At 52.0% G+C, this 20,370-nt stretch overlaps 1 protein-coding gene across 1 annotated transcript in view; it reads left to right on the top strand.

Annotated features, from left to right (window-relative positions):
- The window catches only part of ABCC5 (ATP binding cassette subfamily C member 5), a 95,163-nt gene that overhangs the window by 52,161 nt on the left and 22,632 nt on the right, over nt 1–20,370 (top strand). Inside the window, exons 12-21 of the mRNA XM_056121956.1 lie at nt 1,664–1,788; nt 1,898–1,970; nt 4,281–4,484; nt 5,722–5,865; nt 9,660–9,762; nt 13,955–14,139; nt 15,364–15,510; nt 15,677–15,806; nt 17,836–17,989; nt 18,070–18,198. Coding sequence (XP_055977931.1) covers nt 1,664–1,788; nt 1,898–1,970; nt 4,281–4,484; nt 5,722–5,865; nt 9,660–9,762; nt 13,955–14,139; nt 15,364–15,510; nt 15,677–15,806; nt 17,836–17,989; nt 18,070–18,198 — 1,394 coding nt within the window. The remainder of the gene's footprint in view (nt 1–1,663; nt 1,789–1,897; nt 1,971–4,280; nt 4,485–5,721; nt 5,866–9,659; nt 9,763–13,954; nt 14,140–15,363; nt 15,511–15,676; nt 15,807–17,835; nt 17,990–18,069; nt 18,199–20,370) is intronic.

Below are 20,370 nucleotides of genomic sequence, written 5' to 3'. Positions count from 1 at the left end.
CCCCATCCCTACCCCCACGCTCACCCCACCCGCCCAAAAAAAGAAAAATTCCTCCTATCATGAGCAGCCAGATCTGAGGGACAGTGAGGGGAGGCGGGGGAGACAGAAGCGGGCCACGTTGGAGGAGCTGCCAGGCAGCCTGGTACGCGGCAGCAGTGAGGCTGCAGACTCTCGAGCATTTGCTCTGAGTTAGTCCTTTGGCCTGGTTAGTCCTTTGGCCCTTGGTGACAGGCAGACGAGGCTGGGAAGCTCCCATCTGGGAGTTCAGCTCTAGAGTTCAGCTCAGCAGAGCTGGGTTCCCACGGGACACCCCTCGGGGCCTCCCATTTGCGGGTCCCTGGGCCTTTGTGGCCCAGTGCTGGAGAAGACAAGCTTGGCTGGGCATCAGGCCCAGGCTGGTTCACGAAACTGTGTCCCAAGCTACAGTCGCCCTAACCCAGATGCAGGGGCTCACTCTTCCAGACACAGTTCCCCAGAGAACAGAGTATAGAAGAGATAGATCCCTCCACATCAGTCACTGTGACAAAAACACAGCTCAGAACTCATCATGCCCCCTCACCCCTCTCTTTGGGGAGGGCGGGAATTTGGGGGGCAGCACCTGGTTGCTCAGGGCTTATTCCTGCCTCTGGGTACAGGGATCATTCCTGGGCAGTGCTCAGGGGAGCGTGTGATGCCGGGGATTGAACCAGGGTCATTGCTTGCAAGACAAGCTCCTTGCTCTCCATACTGTCTCTCCGGTCCCATGTCCCTTGTTCTGGTTCATGTCCAGCTGCAATTTTTTTCCCCCCTTTGGTTCTCATTACACAGAAGCAGCTGGGTCTAGCCAGCTGTACAGATTAATTCTGTCAGCGAGTTGGCCCGCCCTCATTTTGAGGGAGGAAGTAGCTCAAAATCCTGGCAACATCCTCCCCAGGGAAATCCGGAGGACCTTGCCCCTTGTCTTTCCTTTAATTAAAATGGTTTTGTAACAAGGTTCAGAAGGACAGGTTGACAGTTGAAAACTTGCCACAAATTTGGGAGGGGCAGGGGGAGGGCAGTTAGGATAAAGAAGGGGCCACTCTGGCTATGATAGCTGGAAATGATTGTTCTGGACAGAGAGTGAGTGCTGAAAGGAATATACATGATAAGTGTTCAGCATCTGTATTGCAAAGCACAATGCCCCAAAAAGGAGGGGAGTGGGGAGGGAAGTGTGGGGGCGGGGAGGGGAGAGGTGCCTTTATTGGGGAAGCTGGTGGCAGGAACTGGGGACATTGATTGGTGGGGGAAATGTACACTGGTTAAGTAAGGGAGTGGTGTTGAGACATTGTATGTTTGAAACCCAATCATGAGCAACTTTGTAACTGTATCTCAGAGTGATTAAATTAAAAAAAAATAAAATGGTTTGTAGTTCGGGATGAAGGGCTGCGTGGGCTGCCGACACAAGCATTTGTTGTTCATGCGCTGGGCCAGCCCCTGCCCTGTCACGAATAAGTGAAGGGCAGGTTGGTTTTCTTGACCTTGGTCGCTCTCTCTGGAGTAAAGGTGTGTGGGGGGCTGGGATCCGGATTGGGATCCAGAAAACATCCCGGGAGGGTTTCGGGGCTTTCCGCGCGGCTCTGGGGGGGGTTGCGTGTGCGGCACTGGGCGGGGGTGGCCCGCCCCTGCACGGTGTCTGTCTCCCCAGATGACGCTCCTGGAGGGCAGCATTGCTGTCAACGGGACCTTCGCCTACGTGGCCCAGCAGGCCTGGATCCTCAACGCCACCCTGAGGGACAACATCCTGTTCGGGAAGGAGTACGACGAGGAGAGGCAAGGAATCGGTTTGGCTTCCCACCCGCCTTCTTCCCCGGCCCAGGCCAGGCCCAGCCACAGGCTTTCTGCTCCCGCAGGCCCTGAACTGTGTTCTTGGTGTTCCCAGGTACAACTCCGTGCTCAACAGCTGCTGCCTGAGGCCTGACCTGGCCATCCTGCCCCACAGTGACCTGACTGAGGTGCGGGCTTCTCCGGGGAACCCCGGGCTTAGCAAAGAGGGTGCCGGGAGATGGGGGGCAGGGCCGGGCTGGAACCCCTTTTGTGTCTTGTGGATTTGATTTTGTTGGGGTCTGATTTTCCATGCCGGCATTCGCTCCGACTCGGTGAGCCAATATCCTGACCCTGTCACGTGGCTCTGAGACAGCAATGTCGGCTCACAGTTCATGTGCTCTGCACATGTGTAGTTAAAACCGCAGGTCTATGGAGCCAGAGCACTAGAACAGCAGGGAGAGTGCTTGGCTTGCATGTGGCCCACCTGAGTTCCATCCCTTGAGTTTGATCCCTGCCATCCCATGTGGTCCCCCTATCTTAGCCACCAGGAGTGATTCATAATCGCAGAGCAGGAGTAAACCCCGAGCAGTACCGGGTGTAGCCTCCCAGATGACCAAACAAACAAACAGGCCAAATATATGCACGTTGAACTTCTTCATTCTGCCAGCTCGTACCCAGATCCAGTCTGCCAGGACCACTCAGAGGACTGAGCACTTGCTGTGCAGGCAGGAGACCAGCGTTGACCTCCAGCACTGCATGGTCCCCGAGCACTGCCAGGAACAAACCCTGAGTGCAGAGCAAGGAGTAGCCTCCGTGCATTGCCAACTGTGGCCTGGGAGGGTAAAAGAAGACAGAGAAAAACTCAATCTGTAGAGAACCCTGCTGTATCAGGACAGAGGCCTGAGCTCCAGTCCATCTGTCTGTCTTCCTTGCCTGGTTCTGGCACCCAAAACAGTGCTGACTCCTGGCTCCTGTGGACGCAGGCCGCTGGGCTGGTGTTCCCGCCCGACTGCTCTAACTGACCTGAGAAGTTCTCTCAGATCATGGCTGATGACTGGCAGCACGTGAACAGTGCCAGCTGCACTTTGGACTGACTGGAAAGGCAAAATTTCAGGCCTCACCCCAGACACATTGAAGCAGAACGCAGATAATTACCGTATGAGTTCACTCACGCTTGGCTTGTAAAGAAACAAAGCCAGGGAATATAGAGTCCAAAGAAAGTAAACCCTTAGACTTTGACAGCAGTATTTATCATTCTTCTGACTTCCTTTGGCTTAACTTGACCCCATAGTTTTATACCCCTTGATTGCCTATGTGGGTGAAAGTGTCCCAATACTGGTCTTTCTCCTTTTGACTTCTTCAACTGCACAAAAATTCCCTCAAGTTTGTGTTTGCTGAGAATGGTAAAGTGCCATCTTGGTTTTCAGCTGAATGGTATTTTCTGAATGGGCTGCATCTTTATCCAGTCACCTGTCTTTAGTTTCCCTATTTTGCTTAAATTTGGTTTGGGGCCCACACCCAGCTGTGCTCATGGCTTACTCCTGGCTCTGTGCTCAGGGATCACTCCTGTTGGGGCCAAGGGGACTCTATAGGGTGTCAGGGTGCAGGGCCAGCACCGTTCCTGCTGTGCTCTTCCTTCGTCCCCTGTTTTCTTGGTTAGTTTGGGACCTGACCCATCAGTGATCTGAGGCTGTTCCCCACGGATGCTTTGGGAACTGGTGTGGAAAAACCTGGCCCTCTCTTGCAAATGGGGCACACTGACCCTTGCAGCTCTCTCCCGGCCCTTGTTTGTTGTTATAAATAACACTGCGGTGAACACTGAAATAGACATTGAAGCAATCAGTGGCCACAGCCAGCTTTGTCTTTTGTTGGCGCGGGGGGGTGGGGAGGTGTTGTTGGAGGAGGGGGCCAAATGCTTGAGCCCAGTGGTACAGTGCTGGGGGGTTGGGGGGACCAGAGCTCAGACTTGAGGTCTAGCACATGCATGGCATACATTTGAACCCCTTGGAGCTAAGCTTTGTATGTTAGAAAGATTTTTCTGGGGCCAGAGTGATAGTACAGCGGGTAGGGTGTTTGCCTTGCACACGGCTGACCGGGGTTTAATCCCCGGCTTCCCATACGGTCTCCTGAGCACCGCCAGGAGTAATTCCTGAGTGCAGAGGTAGGAGGAACCCCTGAGCATTGCCAGCTGTGGCCCAAAAAACAAACACAAAAGTGATTCTGCCTGTGAGAAATGGGAGTGGATTGGGGACCCTAGTGGGAAATGGCAAGGCTGGATGGAGGCTCAAGAGGGACCAGATGCTGGTGGACAAGGGAGCTCTCTGGATGACCCCCCCCCCCTAGTTCCAGTGAGGGAGCTGGAGGTCCCTAGTGACCAGGGTAGCAGGTGGGCAGTTGATGAACAGGAGCTGGTTTGGGTCCAGAGGACAGTGGGGTGACCCCTGAGCAGGACTCCGGACTTGAACTGGAGGTCTCTCTGTGCTTTCTGGGCCTCACAGATCGGCGAGCGCGGTGCCAACCTGAGCGGAGGGCAACGCCAGAGAATTAGCCTTGCCCGGGCCCTGTACAGCGACCGGGACATCTACATCCTGGACGACCCCCTTAGTGCCTTAGACGCCCACGTGGGCAACCACATCTTCAACAGTGCTATCCAGAAGCACCTCAAGACCAAGACGGTTCTGTTCGTCACCCACCAGTTACAGGTATGGCGCTTCTGTGCCCGGGCTCGGGGAAGTGCCAGGTAGAGAGCTGGGCCTGCCCGGATCCCTCTGGCTTCCTGAAGTTGGGGTGTTTCATCTTCTTGTCCAACCACCCCCGCTGATTGGTGCCTGGTCCCAAGGAAACTCTTCCTTCCCGGCCAGGCAGCTGCTGACTCAGACCTTCCTGCAGCCCTTAGCTTCTGCTTAAATCTCAGCAGGTGGAGAGGGTCGGAGATGGCTTAGGGAGCCTGTGTGAAAAGTGCCCTGCGAGTGGGAACTGTTTAGGGAAAACACGCGCTTTTCCCTCTGTCGCGTTGTGACAGGCAGCCACTTTGGAATGCGGTTCCGGGAGGCTCCCATCTGCTCGGCATATGCCCTCAAACTTGAGGGGCTCACATTATCCACCCCCTACAATTCCCCCCCCCAACACACACACACATACTATTCTGCCACCAAAAGTCTGCAATCCTGTGTGTGTCTGAGCACAGCAGAAGGGGACGACGGAGTGTGCCCAAGTGGAAAAATCCCAGCGGATTCCCTGTAGCTCGGATATGCTGCTCTTTGAACACCTTGCAGGTGATCTCTGTGGTCCCAGATACCCTCGGCCTCCAGCTGTTACTCCAGCCTTTTTTGGCCTGCTCAGCCCTTTGCAAAAAAAAAATAATAATAATAATGGCTTGTTGCGCACCACTCCCCTATGTTGGGGAATTGACTTTTAAGCAAACAGAAAGTATACCCCATTGCACCTGAGGCTGTTCCTACCCCCCCTCCACAAGACACCCCCCCACCCCATGGTTTCAGCATCTTCTGGGGTTGTTGTGAGTAAAAAAAAAAAAATCTGTGCCACATGTTCCTGGGAGAATCACGACGTCGAGAGCCTTTGGGCGAAGGTGCGGGCACCTTCTCTGAGAAATCACGATTCTGTCTCTTCAAGAAAAGGGAAAGGCTGTAATGCAAACCACATCCAGTCTGTTGGTTTCTCCACTGCATTACAAATATAACTCTGCGTGGTCTGTTAAATGGGCAGTAGCCCTCTGCCTATTTAAAAAAAAAAATTGTGTACCTTCGTTACAAAGACTGTTGCTCAAAAGGATGGGGGTGCAGGGAAGTGCCAGTAGATGAACCCAGGGCAGCCACAACCCCTGCGATTGTGAGGCCCCGAGGGACAGTGTCCCGGTTGGTGTTGGATTGTGCTCGCACAAACCCCCAGCTCTGCTCTCGCTGCCTCTGTCTATCCCAGTACCTGGCGGACTGTGATGAAGTGATCTTCATGAAGGAGGGCTGCATCACCGAGAGAGGCACCCACGAGGAACTCATGCACCTGAATGGCGACTACGCCACCATTTTCAACAACCTGCTGCTGGGAGAGACGCCCCCTGTTGAGGTGAGACCAGCTGGTGTCCACAGGAGAGGGTGGGGTAGCGCAGTGAAGTCACTTGTTCAAGGCTTCTCTTAGGCCTCCTGTTTCTTGGGTGCCCCTCCTAGGTCACTCTGGGAGAGCCACGTGCAGGGCAGAGGTTGGGGCTGAGTCCTCAGGTGGCAGCCGGGAGAAACGCCTGGGCCCAGGCGTCCTGGCGGAAACCTGGGAAGCTTCGTCCTTTAATTCACAAATGGCTGAGGCGCCCAGGAAGAGAGAGGAAACAGCGCCTATCTGAAAACTGAGCATGGTGTCCTGGTTCTCAGCACCCGTTGTTGACCTAGCAGCTGCTCTCCCAATTTCTGGATGGGGTGCTTTATCCAGCTACGTCATATCAGCTGAGCTGTGGGCAGAGTAGGACCGTCCCTCACTGTTCCCGCCGAGGGAACAGACAGGAGCCTGAGACAGGGGCACGCTCGCACCCACAGACGGCTGGACTTCACATGCCCCCTCAGCTGTGGATCGGCTTCCCCCCAGCCGTGCCTGGGACCCCCACTCAGCCTGACACTCAGGAATACTCAGGGTGTGCCCTAAAGGTGGCTCTCCTCCCAGCCCTTGCTGGGCTCCCACCCTGGGGTCCTCAGAGACAGGCGGGCAGGGCTTAAAGCTGGGAGGTGCCACAGACTCAGTGAAGAAGCACTTGCCTTGCTGTGACCCCCCGGTGCTACGACAGAGCATGATCTCCTGGGAAAGACCAGGGCGGTTGCTCAAATGCTAGCTAGCTCCCATGCTTAGCATGCAAGAGGCCCAGGTATGATCCTTAGCATCATGGGGTCCCCCGAGTACCACCAAGCGTGGCCCCCATAAACAAGCACAAAAGAGAGGTGGAGGTGTGAGCACTGTGGGGCGGGTGTAGCCCCTGTGAGCTCCACAGCAGAATGTTTGCGTCTGTGACCAAGAATGTGTGTGACCCTGGTCAGCCCCACAGGGGATCAAGAATGAATGAACGAATGAATGAATGCCAAGAAAGAAAAAGGAGCTTTTTCTCCTTTCTTTTTGGGTCACACCCAGCAATGCTCAGGGGCTGCTCCTGGCTCTGCACTCAGGAATTACTCCTGGAAGTGCTTGGAGGACCATATGGGATGCTGGGAATCAAATCCAGGTTGGCCGCCACGTGCAAGGCAAACGCCCTACCCGTGGTGCTATGGCTCCAGCCCCAAAAGGAGTGTTAAGAGGAAAAAGGGGCTGCTTCTTACTGCCAGTCACTGAAGGCCTTGGGGCTGAAGGCAGAGAGCTCTTGGAACTCTTTTGGGGAGTCTTATTGCAGTTTGGGGTTTCATCGCTTTTGGTTTCCGGTTCAGACTAATCGTGCGTGACCCACGTGTTTTCAGATCTCTTCAAAAAGTGACCTCAACCCAGAGCAGTCATTTATCCCAACAGCAAATCGGGGTGATTCGGAAACAAATGAACGAACAGAGGGCAGTTTGGAGAGTGCGTGCATGGTGAGACCCATGGGCGCCCCGCATTGGAGACCAGCCAGGCCGCGTCTCACTGCTGTGGGGCGGAAGGGGGGTGCTCCCTTCCTGGTTACGCAAGAGGGCAGCCGCCCTCGGCAGAGGCTGCTGGGCCTGTAGTTTGCTTCTGTGCTTGCGGGGGCATTGCTCTCACCTCCCGAATTCGCTTACTAGTTTTTGTTCCTACGTCACACCTGGAGACCAGGAAGCCAGGCGGTGCCAGGGATCAAACCTGGGCATCTATATGCAAATCCCGTGCTTAACCCTTTAGCTCTCTCTCCCCTGCCTCCCGATCTTGCTTCAGTAGAGTTCCTGGGGACCGGCAGAGAATGCCAAGGACTAGAGCATTTATTTGCCTTGCATGCACTAGGCCCTGAGTGTGACTCCCACATTCCAGTGTCTTCTGTAGCTTCCAGGGAGACCGCTACTGCAGGTTTGCATTTCTGAGCTCTCTCTCTCTCTCTCTCTCTCTCTCTCTCTCACACACACACACACACACACACACACACACACACACACACTCAACACTTCTGCTCATCAGGTCATACATACATCCCTATAGATAGAGAGTAATAAATCAGCTCTGGAGAAAAGCTGAAACATGAAAGGTGCAAGAAACTAAAGAATATTAGAGGGGTGGATAGGTGGTACAGGGGTGAAGCCAGTTACATGCACACAGCTAACCCTGCATTGATCTCCTGTACCTCAGAAGGTCCCCTGAGCACCACATGAAACAGGCATAACCCCTGAACACTGCTGGTTGTAGGCCCAAAACCCAAAGTCTTTCAGATTCTGAAGTTAGTGCAGGTGAGGCTCAAACCCAGGCCTTGACATGCCAGACATGTGTCCAGCCTGGTGAGCTATTTCTCCGGCCCTAGAACCCTTGTCTTCTACATGCTGTCCTACATTTTTTTAAGCTTTTTTTCTTCCTTTCTTTTTTTTTTTTTATTGAATCACAGTGAGATAAACAGTTATAAAGTTGTTCAGGATTAGGTTTCAGTCATAGAATATTCGAGCACCCCATTTGTATATTATTTTCTGCTATTTTTTCTCAATTTAAAACATCTCAGAGAGCAAACTAGGGACATGAGGCTCTTATAGCGAATGAAGCGTCATAAAAAAAGAAAAAAATTCTAGATTTAAAAAAAAATAGGAGAGGAACTTGGGAAAGAGAGCCTTCAGAAGTGTCTGATCTCAGGATCCATGTGGAGAATGTTGGTTCGTGTTTGTGAGCCCTGTCACAGACTCTGCCATGAGTGAGAAATCTTCGCTGGCCTGGCTCTGAAGCCGGGAAGGAGCCCCACACCCTCTACTTTCAACCCCAGGCTGACCACAGACCCTGAGGGGAAAAGGAGTGAGCAGAGAGCTTGGATGAGAGATTCCCAGATTTATTTGACCTACTTCCCCTTTTTCAGAAAACAGAATCACCTAGCACAATACCTCCCCTGGAAGTGTACCACCTGCTAGCAAACAGGAAGTGTAATACACACACACACACACACACACACCCTTCACCACCACAGAGACCTCCTCCACCATGATTGTTTCAGCCTCCCCTTGCCCCTGGGGATGGTATTGGCCACTTTGGGGAGCCCTCAAGGAATGCAACTTCTCTCAGGAATGTGGTGAGATTTGAATCCCTCTGAAAGGGAACAACTGTGGCTTGAGTTGATCCAGAGGGACTTTCCAAGTGAAGAAACAGTGTGGACACAAGTCCAGAAATGGGGGAGTCCCTGTGTGGTGTGGGGAACGGAAGATAACCCTGAGAACTCACTCACAGACTGTTCCCAGCAGCCTCAGAGGCGAGAGCGCCCCCTGTGGCAACATAGGGAGATGCGAGAGCCATGATTGGGCTCAGAGTGAGGGGCCCCAAGAGACCAGAGCCCGCAGTGACCCGCCCTGATGTCATTGGGAACAGCACCAAGACCTCTGTGTTTGGATGTCAGGTGTCTTGTGACCTCTTAGGTGTCTCTCATCACCTCAGGGAGAACCACATTAAGGGAGTATCAGGGAGGAGTCCAGATCTCTCAAATTTAAGGAGGAAGTAGAAGAACTGAGAGCAGGAGGCCCTGTGAAGAAATTGGATGTCTCCCTCCGTCAGAGCAAATGGATGGACAGTTCTCCAGCGCTGTGGACTCTCGTCTGAGAGTTTGGCCAGAGAAATCCTTTCCCAGTTGAGGTCATGTGGTCTTCCAGGGTCACACGCTGCTCGTTGAAGCTGTCGCTGAGGTGGCATCTGTGTCTGTTTTGAAATGATCACCTTGGTCAGCCTAGTGAACATCTAATCATTTTTCTCTTCGATACTAGATTAACTCGAAAAAGGAAACCAATAGTTCACAGAAGAAATCACAGGACAAAGGTCCTAAACCCGGATCAGTCAAGAAAGAGAAGGCGGTGAAGCCAGAGGAAGGTAATGGCTGAGCAACGAGGCTTTAGACCTGTCGTGAGTTTATCAGAAATTATGCCACCTGGTATGGTTTCATGGTGTCCTTTTTTTTTTTTTTTTGGCTTTTTGGGTCACACCCAGCAATGCTCAGGAGTTACTCCTGGCTGTGCACTCAGGAATTACTCCTGGCGGTGCTTAGGGGACCATATGGGATGCTAGGAATCGAACCCGGGTTGGACACATGCAAGGCAAACGCCCTACCCGCTGTGCTATTGCTCCAGCCCCAAATTCCATTTTTTTCATTAAAAATTTTTTTTTGGTTGTTTGGTTTTAGTTTTAGGGCCACAGCTGGCTATGCTCAGGTCTTACCTCTGGCCCTGCACTCAGGGATTATTCCTGAAGGGCCTAGGGTTGCAGGGGATCAAACCCAGGTAGATCGCGTGCAAGGCCAGCACCCTACCCTCCCTGTACACTGGACTGTATCTCTCCTGCCCCATAACAAATTCTTGTGTAGTTTAGGGAGACCAAGAGGTGCCTGCCGATTTGGTTCAGTCTCACTCAAGAAGAATGTCCTCTAAATGCAAGCTTGCCCTTTCTGTGCATGACTGGGAACCTTGGCTGAGTCATCCTGAGTAAGGAAAATGCAATGGTGCCTGGAGGTATCTCTCCCCTTCCTGCCTGTGACTCACTCTGCAAGCACACCCCTGGCCCTACTAGAACCCCTGTCCCCTCCGCTGATCACTGATTGTCGCCTGGTTGCAGCCAGGCAGAGGAATTTTCTTCTTGACATTCCCTGCTTGGAGCCTTTGGTCCTCTTTTACAGCCTATTTATCTTATCAGCTGAAACATATCTTGGCAGTTAGAAAAGCTATTTTCAAAGAGCAAAAGAAGTATTTTCACCTTGAGAATTTTAAGCTCCTGTTAAGTTTAATTAAAATTAAAAAAAGTTCGGAATGCAGCCCTATCTCAGAAGCACTCTTCGTTGAGTCACCTCACCTCTTGATGTTTGGAATTCAGGACCTTGCCTGGGTTTCCCGGGCTTTGGAAATGCAACTGTGCAGGCTTCACACGCCCCAGGTTCAATCCCTGATACTGTGTTCCCTCAAGCACCACTAGGAGTGGCCTCACCCCCCACAGAAAAGTTTTTCAGGTGGGGCTGTGTTCACTTTTTTGTTCTCTTGCGAGATTGAGGGAAGGGGATGCAGTGGGAGACATTGAGCTAGGACCCCTCTGCTCGGCATGTGCTCCAGCCCTTGAAGCTATCCCCCCAGTCCCTTATTTCTTTGTTCTGAAACTGTGGCATTTGTGGATTTATTGTTAGGAATTGACCTGATTTTCCACTCACCCGCTCTGCAAATAAAGCAGCAGATAGGAGATATTCATTCATATGCACACACAGCCCAAATATGAGATTTATCAGATATCATCGAAAATATCTTGCACAAGCGCACACACACCAGATAGGAAATTTGAATTCAGACGTTACAGAAAATATCTTTATACATGCATGCAACACAGCATGGAAGACTGCGAGTCTTGCTGTGGGTAATGTAACAATTCAGTGTCCAAGGTCAGAGCGATTGATAGGACAGCGACTACTTGCCTTGCTTGCGGCCAACATGGGTTCAATCCCTGGCATCCTATATGGTTCCCTTAGCCCCACTGGGAGTAAGCCCTGAGCGCCACCAGATGTGGCCCTAAAACCAGGAACACAGCAAAACAATTCAGTGTCATTAGGGAGCATATGTCCTCGTCGATGCTGCCATTAACTGGAATATTGAGTATCTGAGATGCCGTGAGTGGTGCCTTGTAAGATGGCTAGACTAGACTGTCTGTGTGGAAGGGAGCACAGGGTGGGCCCAGGGTGTGGTTCAGTGGTCAACACGTGCTGCTCTGAGTTCAGTACCCAGCCCTGCGTGGCCCCTGAACACCATAGCAGCACCAAGAGAGACGGGAGCTTCCGGCCTGGCTCTTACTCTCCTTCCTCATGTCAGCAGAATGTCCAGTACCACCCAGTCATTGCAGAGAGACCCTCTGGAGCCCTCCCTGAGTCTGTCTCGCCTCCTCGAGCCAGTAACTCTGCGCTCTTGTATTTGCCTCCTGATGGCTTGTCCTCATTGCCCGGCCCCTGGCTCTGGCCCTGAGCCTCTCTGACCAGAGTATAGCAGCTGGGGCTGGAGTGATAACACAGCGGGTTGGGCATTTGCCTTGCACACCCAACCTGGGTTTGATCCCGGGCATCCCAGATGGTCCCCCAAGCACCGCCAGGACTAATTCCTGAGTGCAGAGCCAGGAGTAACCCCTGTGCATCGCCGAGGGTGACCCAAAAAAAAAAGAAAAAATAAATAAAAAGATAAAAAACAAAGTATAGCAGCTGCTTTTTCTGAGCTCTGTCAGTCAGCTGACCAGCTGCAAGATCTGGTTCAAGAGAGGAGAGCAGGGGCCCGAGTTGTAGTACAGCAGCTAGAGCTCATGCCTTCACGTGACTGAACCAGGTTAAATCCCATCGAGTCCCCTGAGCACTGCCAGGAGTGATTCCTGAGTGCAGAGCCAGGATTAAGCCCCAAGCATCACCAGGTGTGGCCCCAAAAAACAAAAGAAATAAAAAAGATGGAGTAGTCAACTAGCTTTCCTCCCTGAAGCCTTGCAGGGGTCTCCGGTTTGCAAAACTCCGCTTGCTCATCTGTCCCTGACAGGGCACTGAGCAGAATTATTAGTATCGGAGTCTGGTGAGCAGGAGAGGGCTGCTGGCTCTGGAGCTCACTGGTCTTGCGAGCAGGGAAATTTCCCAGTTAGTGAGTTCTTGAATTGGATGCAAGAGGAATGACAGGCCTGGACAGGACTTTGGAAGTTGGTTTAGTTCTCCAATCAGTGATTTGTTTTCCACATACATTTCCCCATGATTTACAGATGTGTCCACAGGAGAGATTCAGACATGCAGTGCTCAGCACCAGTCCTACTTCCAGTGTCAGCTTCCTTTCACCTCTCCGCGGGTTCCCTCCCATCCCCCCGCCTGTCCCCTTAAACAGGCACATTTTCAATTCAATCACTGTGGTTTGGGTCCCAGTGTTGATGGCCCTGTGGTTTAGATCTATCCGGCCATCTCCCTTCTAGGTCCCCCAAATAGGTCCTGACCTTTGCTTCTGCCCACTTCCTCTTTTCTCTCCACCCTGGCCTTTTTGACACCATCTTTATCTTGATACCAAAGTTCAAAAGCTTTTCTCCTCTGACCACAGTACATGGGTCAGCTGGGCCCCTCCACCCCTCCTTCGGGACACACAGTGTTCCATCTCTCTGACCTGATTGTCTGGGTGCATTGTGCAGTCTCTTTGCCATTATTCCCACCTGCTGATTGGTCTGTCCATCCTGCCAGACCGGGAGTGTCCTCATCCAGCGCTCAAGAGCAGGAAGGGACCTGCCCTTCACTCTCCTGACCCCTTCAGGCTTCATCCTGGGCTGGTTCATTATGGTGTTTAATGGATTTGGAAAGAGGAGCAAGTTCTTCTGACAGGAGGGTAATCTCAGGGTTGGGAAAGAGCTCCGGAGGTCAGGCACTTGCCTTGCTTGACTTGGCCAAGGAGGCTGTGACCCATTTCCAACCCCAGGCGGCGCATATGAGGGGTCACTCCTTTTTTTTTTTTTTTTATTTTTATTAGTGAAACACCATGAGGTACAGTTGTAGACTTACAAATTTTTGTGCTTGGGTTTCAGTTATACAATGATCGAGCACCCATCCCTCCAATAGTGCCCATTTTCCACCACCATGGATCCCAGTATTCCTCCCACCCCCCATCCCCCCTGCCTATGTGGCAGGGCATTCCCTTTTGTTCTCTCTCTCCTATTGGGTGCTATGGTTTGCAAAAGAGGCATTGAGTGGCAATCATGTTCGGTCTGTAGTCTACTTTCAGCATGCATCTCCCATCCTGGGAGGATCCTCCCAACACCCTTTATTTGGTGCTCCCTTCTCTATCTGAGCTGCCTTTTCCCCTAGCATGTGCGGCTGGCCTCCAAGCCATGGAGTGAACCTCCTGGTACTTATCTCGGCTATGCTTGGGTGTTAGTCTCAGGGGTCACTCTTGAGCACAGAGCCAGGAGTAGCCCCTGGACCCTGAGTGGTGCCTGTGGAGAGCCCGTGACTCATTGTCGCTCTGGGGGCGACTGTGTTTTGGAAAAGTAGCTTCTCCCTTCACATTTCTGTTCTTTGGTTTTCCTTCAGGGCAGCTCGTGCAAGCGGAAGAGAAGGGGCAGGGTTCCGTGCCCTGGTCGGTGTATGGGGTCTACATCCAGGCTGCGGGGGGCCCCCTGGCTTTCCTGTTCATCCTCTCCCTCTTCGTCCTGAATGTGGGCAGCACTGCCTTCAGCACCTGGTGGCTAAGTTACTGGATCAAGCAAGGGAGTGGGGTAAGAGCCCCCGGAAGGGGGGATTGTCCAGCAGTGCGGACTCAAGGAACAAGGATCACCCCAGAGAGAAAGAGGGCGGCTGAGGATGTGGTACATGTGGTACAATGATAGAACGCAGGCCTGTGCTCGGAGGTGCTGGTCCGATTCCTAGCACCCCCCCCACACACACACATACCACACACACACACACACACACACACACCACACACACACACACACACCTCCACACCCATACCACACACACATCCTCCTCCACATACACCCCCCCACATACACACACACCACACACATACCACACACACACCATTCACCCCTTCACACACCACACACATCACACACATCGCAGACATACCACACACGCCCATGTATACACCCCCGCAAACATATCACTAACACCTCCACACACATACAACACACACACACACACCACACCACGCACACATACATACCCACACACACACCCCTCCACACACACACCACACACACTAGACACATACCACCCCCCACACATGCACACACAAACCCCTTCACACACATACCACACACTCACACACCACACACCCATGCACACACCCCTACACATACATCTACACACACCATATACACACCTCATATACACAGCACATATTCACCACACACACTTGATGCACATACATTTATACCATACACATATCACACAGCATGCCACACACTGTCTACATATAACACACATATAACACCACGGTGACAGAGGGCAACAGGACCACTGTGAGCAACAGCATGAAGGACAACCCTCACCTGCACTACACGTGAACCACATTCACCACACACATATGACATATCACTCACACCATGCACACATATACCACACACGGTATACATGCCACACACTCACCCCATATACGTACCACACACACATACTCCTCACAGCCCACATGCACACAGACGAGAAGAAAGGCAAAGGAGAGGTGAGTCCCCGAGGCCAGCTCAGAGTCACCCCAGCTGAGGCGGGCAGCATTGGAGGTCACTCGGTCTTTGCTGCATCCATCCACCAGAAGAGAGGGGGGCTGGAGCCATCGCCTCACAGGCAGGCTGGGTGCCAGATGGTTCCCTGAGCTGGGTATGCACCGTACATCACCCAAAGAAGCGAGCAGGGGGTGTGGGGCCATGCCTGCCGTTCGCTCGCCCTGTGGCCTTCGGGGCTGCACTGAGGCATCCTGCCTGACAGAGTCTTGTCTCCAACAGAACACCACCGTGACGGAGGGCAACAGGACCACGGTGAGCAACAGCATGAAAGACAACCCTCACCTGCACTACTACATCAGCATCTACGCCCTCTCCATGGTGGTCATGCTGGTTCTGAAAGCTGTCCGCGGAGTGGTGTTCGTCAAGGTAGGCTGTGGGGCCCCGCCCTGCTCTCCCCTCAGAGCCAGTGGCCTGAGCCAAAAGGAACTGCACTTCCTGTGCCTCACCATTGCTTGCAGGCCCGCTCATCCCCCTGCGGCCGCTCTGGGCTGAGCCCCGGGCTCTGTCTGATCCCTTGTGCTCTGCGCCGTAGGGCACCCTGAGAGCCTCCTCCAGGCTCCACGATGCGCTTTTCTGGAGGATCCTGAGAAGTCCCATGAAGTTTTTCGACACAACCCCCACGGGGAGGATTCTCAACAGGTTTTCCAAAGACATGGATGAAGGTACTGCTCACTGCCACCTCCTCTCCTGCTCCCCTGGAGTCCCGGACCACTGCCCAGATGGTCCGCCTGTCCCACCTTCGATTCCAAGGGCATGACTTGCCCACTGGGAATGGTGCTGTCTGGGCCTCTCCTCTTTGTTGCAGCTGGTGTCGGGGCTTGGGACCCATTTGGGACTTTTCCACCTCTCCTGTGTTTACTCTTCACCTGAAAACAAGTCCAGAGGCAGAACAAACAGCTTTTGGACAACAGTAGCTGAGGTTCCAGAACATGTACTTAGCTTGCAGGCAGCAAGCTGATCCTTGGTCTGCTTGTGGTAGTTTTGCCAGAAGCTGTAGGGGCTGGATTAGCAACCAGTATTGAAGCACTTCCTGCTGCCTTGGCATTTATTGAAGCTCCCTGGGTAACTGGCTGCCTGCCAGCTGGGCTCTGTCCCCCACCGAATGAAACACGCAAGGATGGTTGCACTGGGGAAAACCGAAGTCTAGAACAGTCCAAGACCACACAGATGTTAGAGAACAGAGCTGGGAAGTGAGCCCAGAGCTTTTCCATCCCAGAGCTATTATCTTTAACTCCTGCCCCACCTGAGTTCGTTTTCAGACAAGAACAGGCCAGAGTAGAGTCATGACCAGGGCCCACAACGGATCAGAACCGTGATGATGTCATTGTCTGAGATTTGCAGGAGAGTAGTCAAGGGGATGGATAGTACTAGAGGGAAGACACTGCCTACTTTATGGCCGAGTCAACCCCTGGCACCATATATGGGGCCCTGAGCACCACCCAGTGTGGCCCCAAACAAAGCGAACAATAGGTAAGGGCTGGGGAGATGGCCGTGTTTGGCTTACAGGAGGCTCCGGTTCAATCACCAGCACTATGCAATTTCCTCAGTGCAGTGGGTGTAGCTTTCAAACCAAGAAAGAAAATAGTGGTTTTTATTTTTTTAAGTCAGGAGGGAGGAAAAAAGAGCCCCTTGGAGATTTTTAAAAAAAAAATGTTGGGGCCAGAGTGATAGCACAGTGGGTAGGGTGTTTACCTTGCATGCGGTTGACCCAGGTTCAATTCCCAGCATCCCATATGGTCCCCAAGTACCGCCAGGAGTAATTCCTGAGTGCATGAGCCAGGAGTCACCCCTGTGCAATGCCAGGTGTGACCCAAAAAGAAAAAAAATGTTGATTGCTAGAGAGATAGTACGTGGGTAGAGCTCTTGTTCAGCCTATAGTCTACCCACGTTGATCCCAGCATTCCTAAGCCCGCCAGTAGTGATCCCTGAGTGCAAAGCCAGGAGTTAATCACATGATGGAGGTCCTGTATGCTTTTTGCTTTTGTGTGTTTAAAATTTTCTGTCAAGACATCAGTCTTTTTTTAGGCAGTGTTGGGAATTGAACCCAGGGACTCCCACACCCAAGACTCATAGAGCATACCCACCCCTTGAAGTACTTCTTAAATTTTAGTGCCAGTTTATTGGTGTTGATCTTGGTATTAGAATTGGTACTGATGAGGAAAATGAATCTTTAGATTTATATTTCTTCTCCTATTTGGAGCTCTGTTTTCCAGCTATTTTACAAGCTATATGTCTTCCTTTGCGAAGAGAAGGCATGTTGAACGGGTTTGTGCCACACACGAGGCAAAAGAGGGCATGAGAAAGATTGCTTGTATTTCCTTGGGGCCAGAGAAAATAGAATGACTGGGCTTCTAGATTTTTCTTTGCGCAGACTGTTGTATAGTTATTGTCATTTGTCTTTGTGCTTGGGGCTCTGCACTCAGGGATCACTCCTGGTGGGACTCAGAGGAGTGTGTGGGGGGGGGGGGCAGGTGCGGGGGGGATCAGGGATCCAGCCTGGGTCAGCTGCGTGCAGTGCAGGCACCCTTCCCACTGGACTACCTCTCGCCCTGCTTGGGCTGTTTGAAAGATCGCATCAGATTGCAGAGTGGGGTTTTACGGAGCACCTTTCTGGGTGTAAAATGTTTGTGGTGTTTTTCTGTGTCTGCGGGTCCCAGGAGTCTGACACTTGTCCCTTTGCCGCTTCCACAGTGGACGTGCGCCTGCCCTTCCAGGCCGAGATGTTCATCCAGAACGTCTTCCTGGTCTTCTTCTGCGTGGGCATGATCGGGGGCGTGTTCCCTTGGTTCCTTGTGGCCGTGGGGCCACTCGTCATCCTCTTTGCAGGGCTGCACATTGTCTCCAGGTAAACAGGAAGGGCTCCTGGCTTCCTGGGTGGGGATGCTGCCCGCCTCGCCTCCCTGACCGCCTGTGCCTTCTCTCCAGGGTCCTGATCCGAGAGCTTAAGCGTCTGGACAACATTACGCAGTCTCCCTTCCTCTCTCACATCACGTCCAGCATCCAGGGGCTGGCCACCATCCATGCCTACAACAAAGGGCAGGAATTTCTGCACAGGTGAGTATGGGCGGGGGCTGGGGCGTCAGAGGGGAACTGACCTGCTGGAGTGAAGAGTCCCTCAGAGCAGAGCTGGGCACAATAAAGCACATGACTTAGAGTATCTGTGATCAAATAGCCTCGGATTAAAAGTTACTTATAATTCTCATAGGGAAAAAAAAATTTTAAGGAAATTTAATAGAGAAATAAAAGGTACTTGCTTAAGGGGTTGGAGAGATGACAGGTAAGGTGCTTGCCTTGTCTGTAGCTGACCCAGGTTCAACCTCAGTTTCTCATCTGGTACCCTGAGCCTCACTGGGAACGATCCCTCTAAGTCCAGAGCCAGCAGCAGTCCTGATCCCCTGGCTAAAACCTTACCCCAACGCGCCCAAAAATGTAATCCAAAAAGTACATGCTTAAGGGCCAGGGAAAATGGCTCTTAAGATTGGAATGCAGTGCATTGCCTGTCATGCAGAGGCCCTGAGTTCTGTCCTTGGCACCATATCGTACCCCCAGCACTGCCAACTGTATCCCTGCTCGCTCCCAAGTATGGCTGGGGTGACCCTGGTGGGCCCTGGTACCATCAGTATCATTGGGTCCAGTACCATCAGTACCTCCAGTCCGTATAGCTAGGCTGAACATTACCAGAACTTGCCCCTGGGTCCTTTGAGAATTGCTTGAGAGCACCCCCCTCCCCCCCACACACACACTAAAAGAAAATAAAACTGACTTAGTAGATCTCTCTTGGAGCAAAGAAGACAGAAACATGTTTCACATGTTGCTGTTTGGTCCTGAATGGCTATTTGATGGAATTGTGCAGTTTTGTTTTTTTTTTTTTTTTTTTTTTTTTGCTTTTTGGGTCACACCCGGTGATGCACAGGGGCTACTCCTGGCTCTGTGCTCAGGAATTACCCCTGGCAGTGCTCAGGGGACCATATGGGATGCTGGGAATTGAACCCAGGCCGGCCACGTGCAAGGCAAACGCCCTACCCACTGTGCTGTTGCTCCAGCCTGAATTGTGCAGTTTTTTAAAAAATTTTTTTAATTTTTTTTTTGAACAGTTAAAGCAGGTCATATCATTCCTCTACCATTTTATTTAGCTGTTGTGCTTTTTCTTCATTTTGTTTTGTTCTTTGTGGTGCTGAAATCAAACCCAGGGCCTCACACATGAAAATTAAGTCTTCCATTCCTCAGCTAACTTCCTGGCCCCATGCTCTGTCATTTTCAACTCTGTTTGGGACCAGCCATCAGGGTGGTTGTGCAAAACCACAGCCCTTGGAGCTCTCATCCAGCAGCCTGTTGGAAATGTTCTTGAGAAATTTTTTGGCATAGGTCTGTATTATAAAGATACATACTCTCAAGAGATTAGAAGTAGTTGAAGTGTTGTTCATTAAAGGACTGGCCCAATAAGCTGCCTCTGGAGCCAGGTTAGGGAGCAGGATGAGTACAGGATGCGGGGTCCAGCCCCAGCACCCCATTACCCTCCGAGCATCACCAGGTGTAGCCATAGATGCCCTGAAGCACCACTTGGGAACCGCCTCTCCCCTCCCCCCAATAAAAGGAAGAGAGTCTGCAGTGGAAAGATCAGGCTAAACAGCTCAGGAAAGTACCAGGGGATGTGACTCAGTGATAAAGTATCTCTTTATTTCTTTATAAGCTTCAAGTGAGGAACAAAAAAATGTTCATACGTGTCTGTGCACATAAACATAAGTGCCTCGAAACACGCAGCTGAACTTTGGCTTGAACTGAGAGGTGACTTTACTAAACTTTCTCATTTTCCTCTTCTTTACTGCATATTCTTCAGTTTAGTCTAAAGAAAGACAAGTGTTGGCTTGTTTTCCTTTTGCAGTCCTAGGGATTAGACTGAAGTTTCACACGTGCTAGGCGTGTTACCACTGAGCCACATGCCTAGCCCATGATTTTTTTTGTGTGGGTGGATGGTTTGGAGGCCACACCCAGCCGTGCTCAGGTCTTACTCCTGTCTCTGTGCTCAGGGATCACTTCTGGTGGGATTTGGGGGACCAAATGGGAGCCTGAGATCGAACCTGAGTCAACTGCATGCAAACCAAACACCTTAGCTGCTGTACTATCGCCCTGGACCCCGCGGGTCACACTCTTTAGTTGTAGTTCCAGGTTCAAGGTGGCTGAGCTGTCAGGACAGTACCGAGCACATGTGGCAGCTCCAGGAATTGA

Source organism: Sorex fumeus, unplaced genomic scaffold (genome assembly GCF_029834395.1).
Source record: "Sorex fumeus unplaced genomic scaffold, SorFum_2.1 ptg000044l, whole genome shotgun sequence".
In the NCBI taxonomy this organism is placed as follows: Eukaryota; Metazoa; Chordata; class Mammalia; order Eulipotyphla; family Soricidae; genus Sorex; species Sorex fumeus.
Note: the sequence above shows the minus strand (reverse complement) of the source record. Positions and strands in the feature narration are given on the sequence as shown.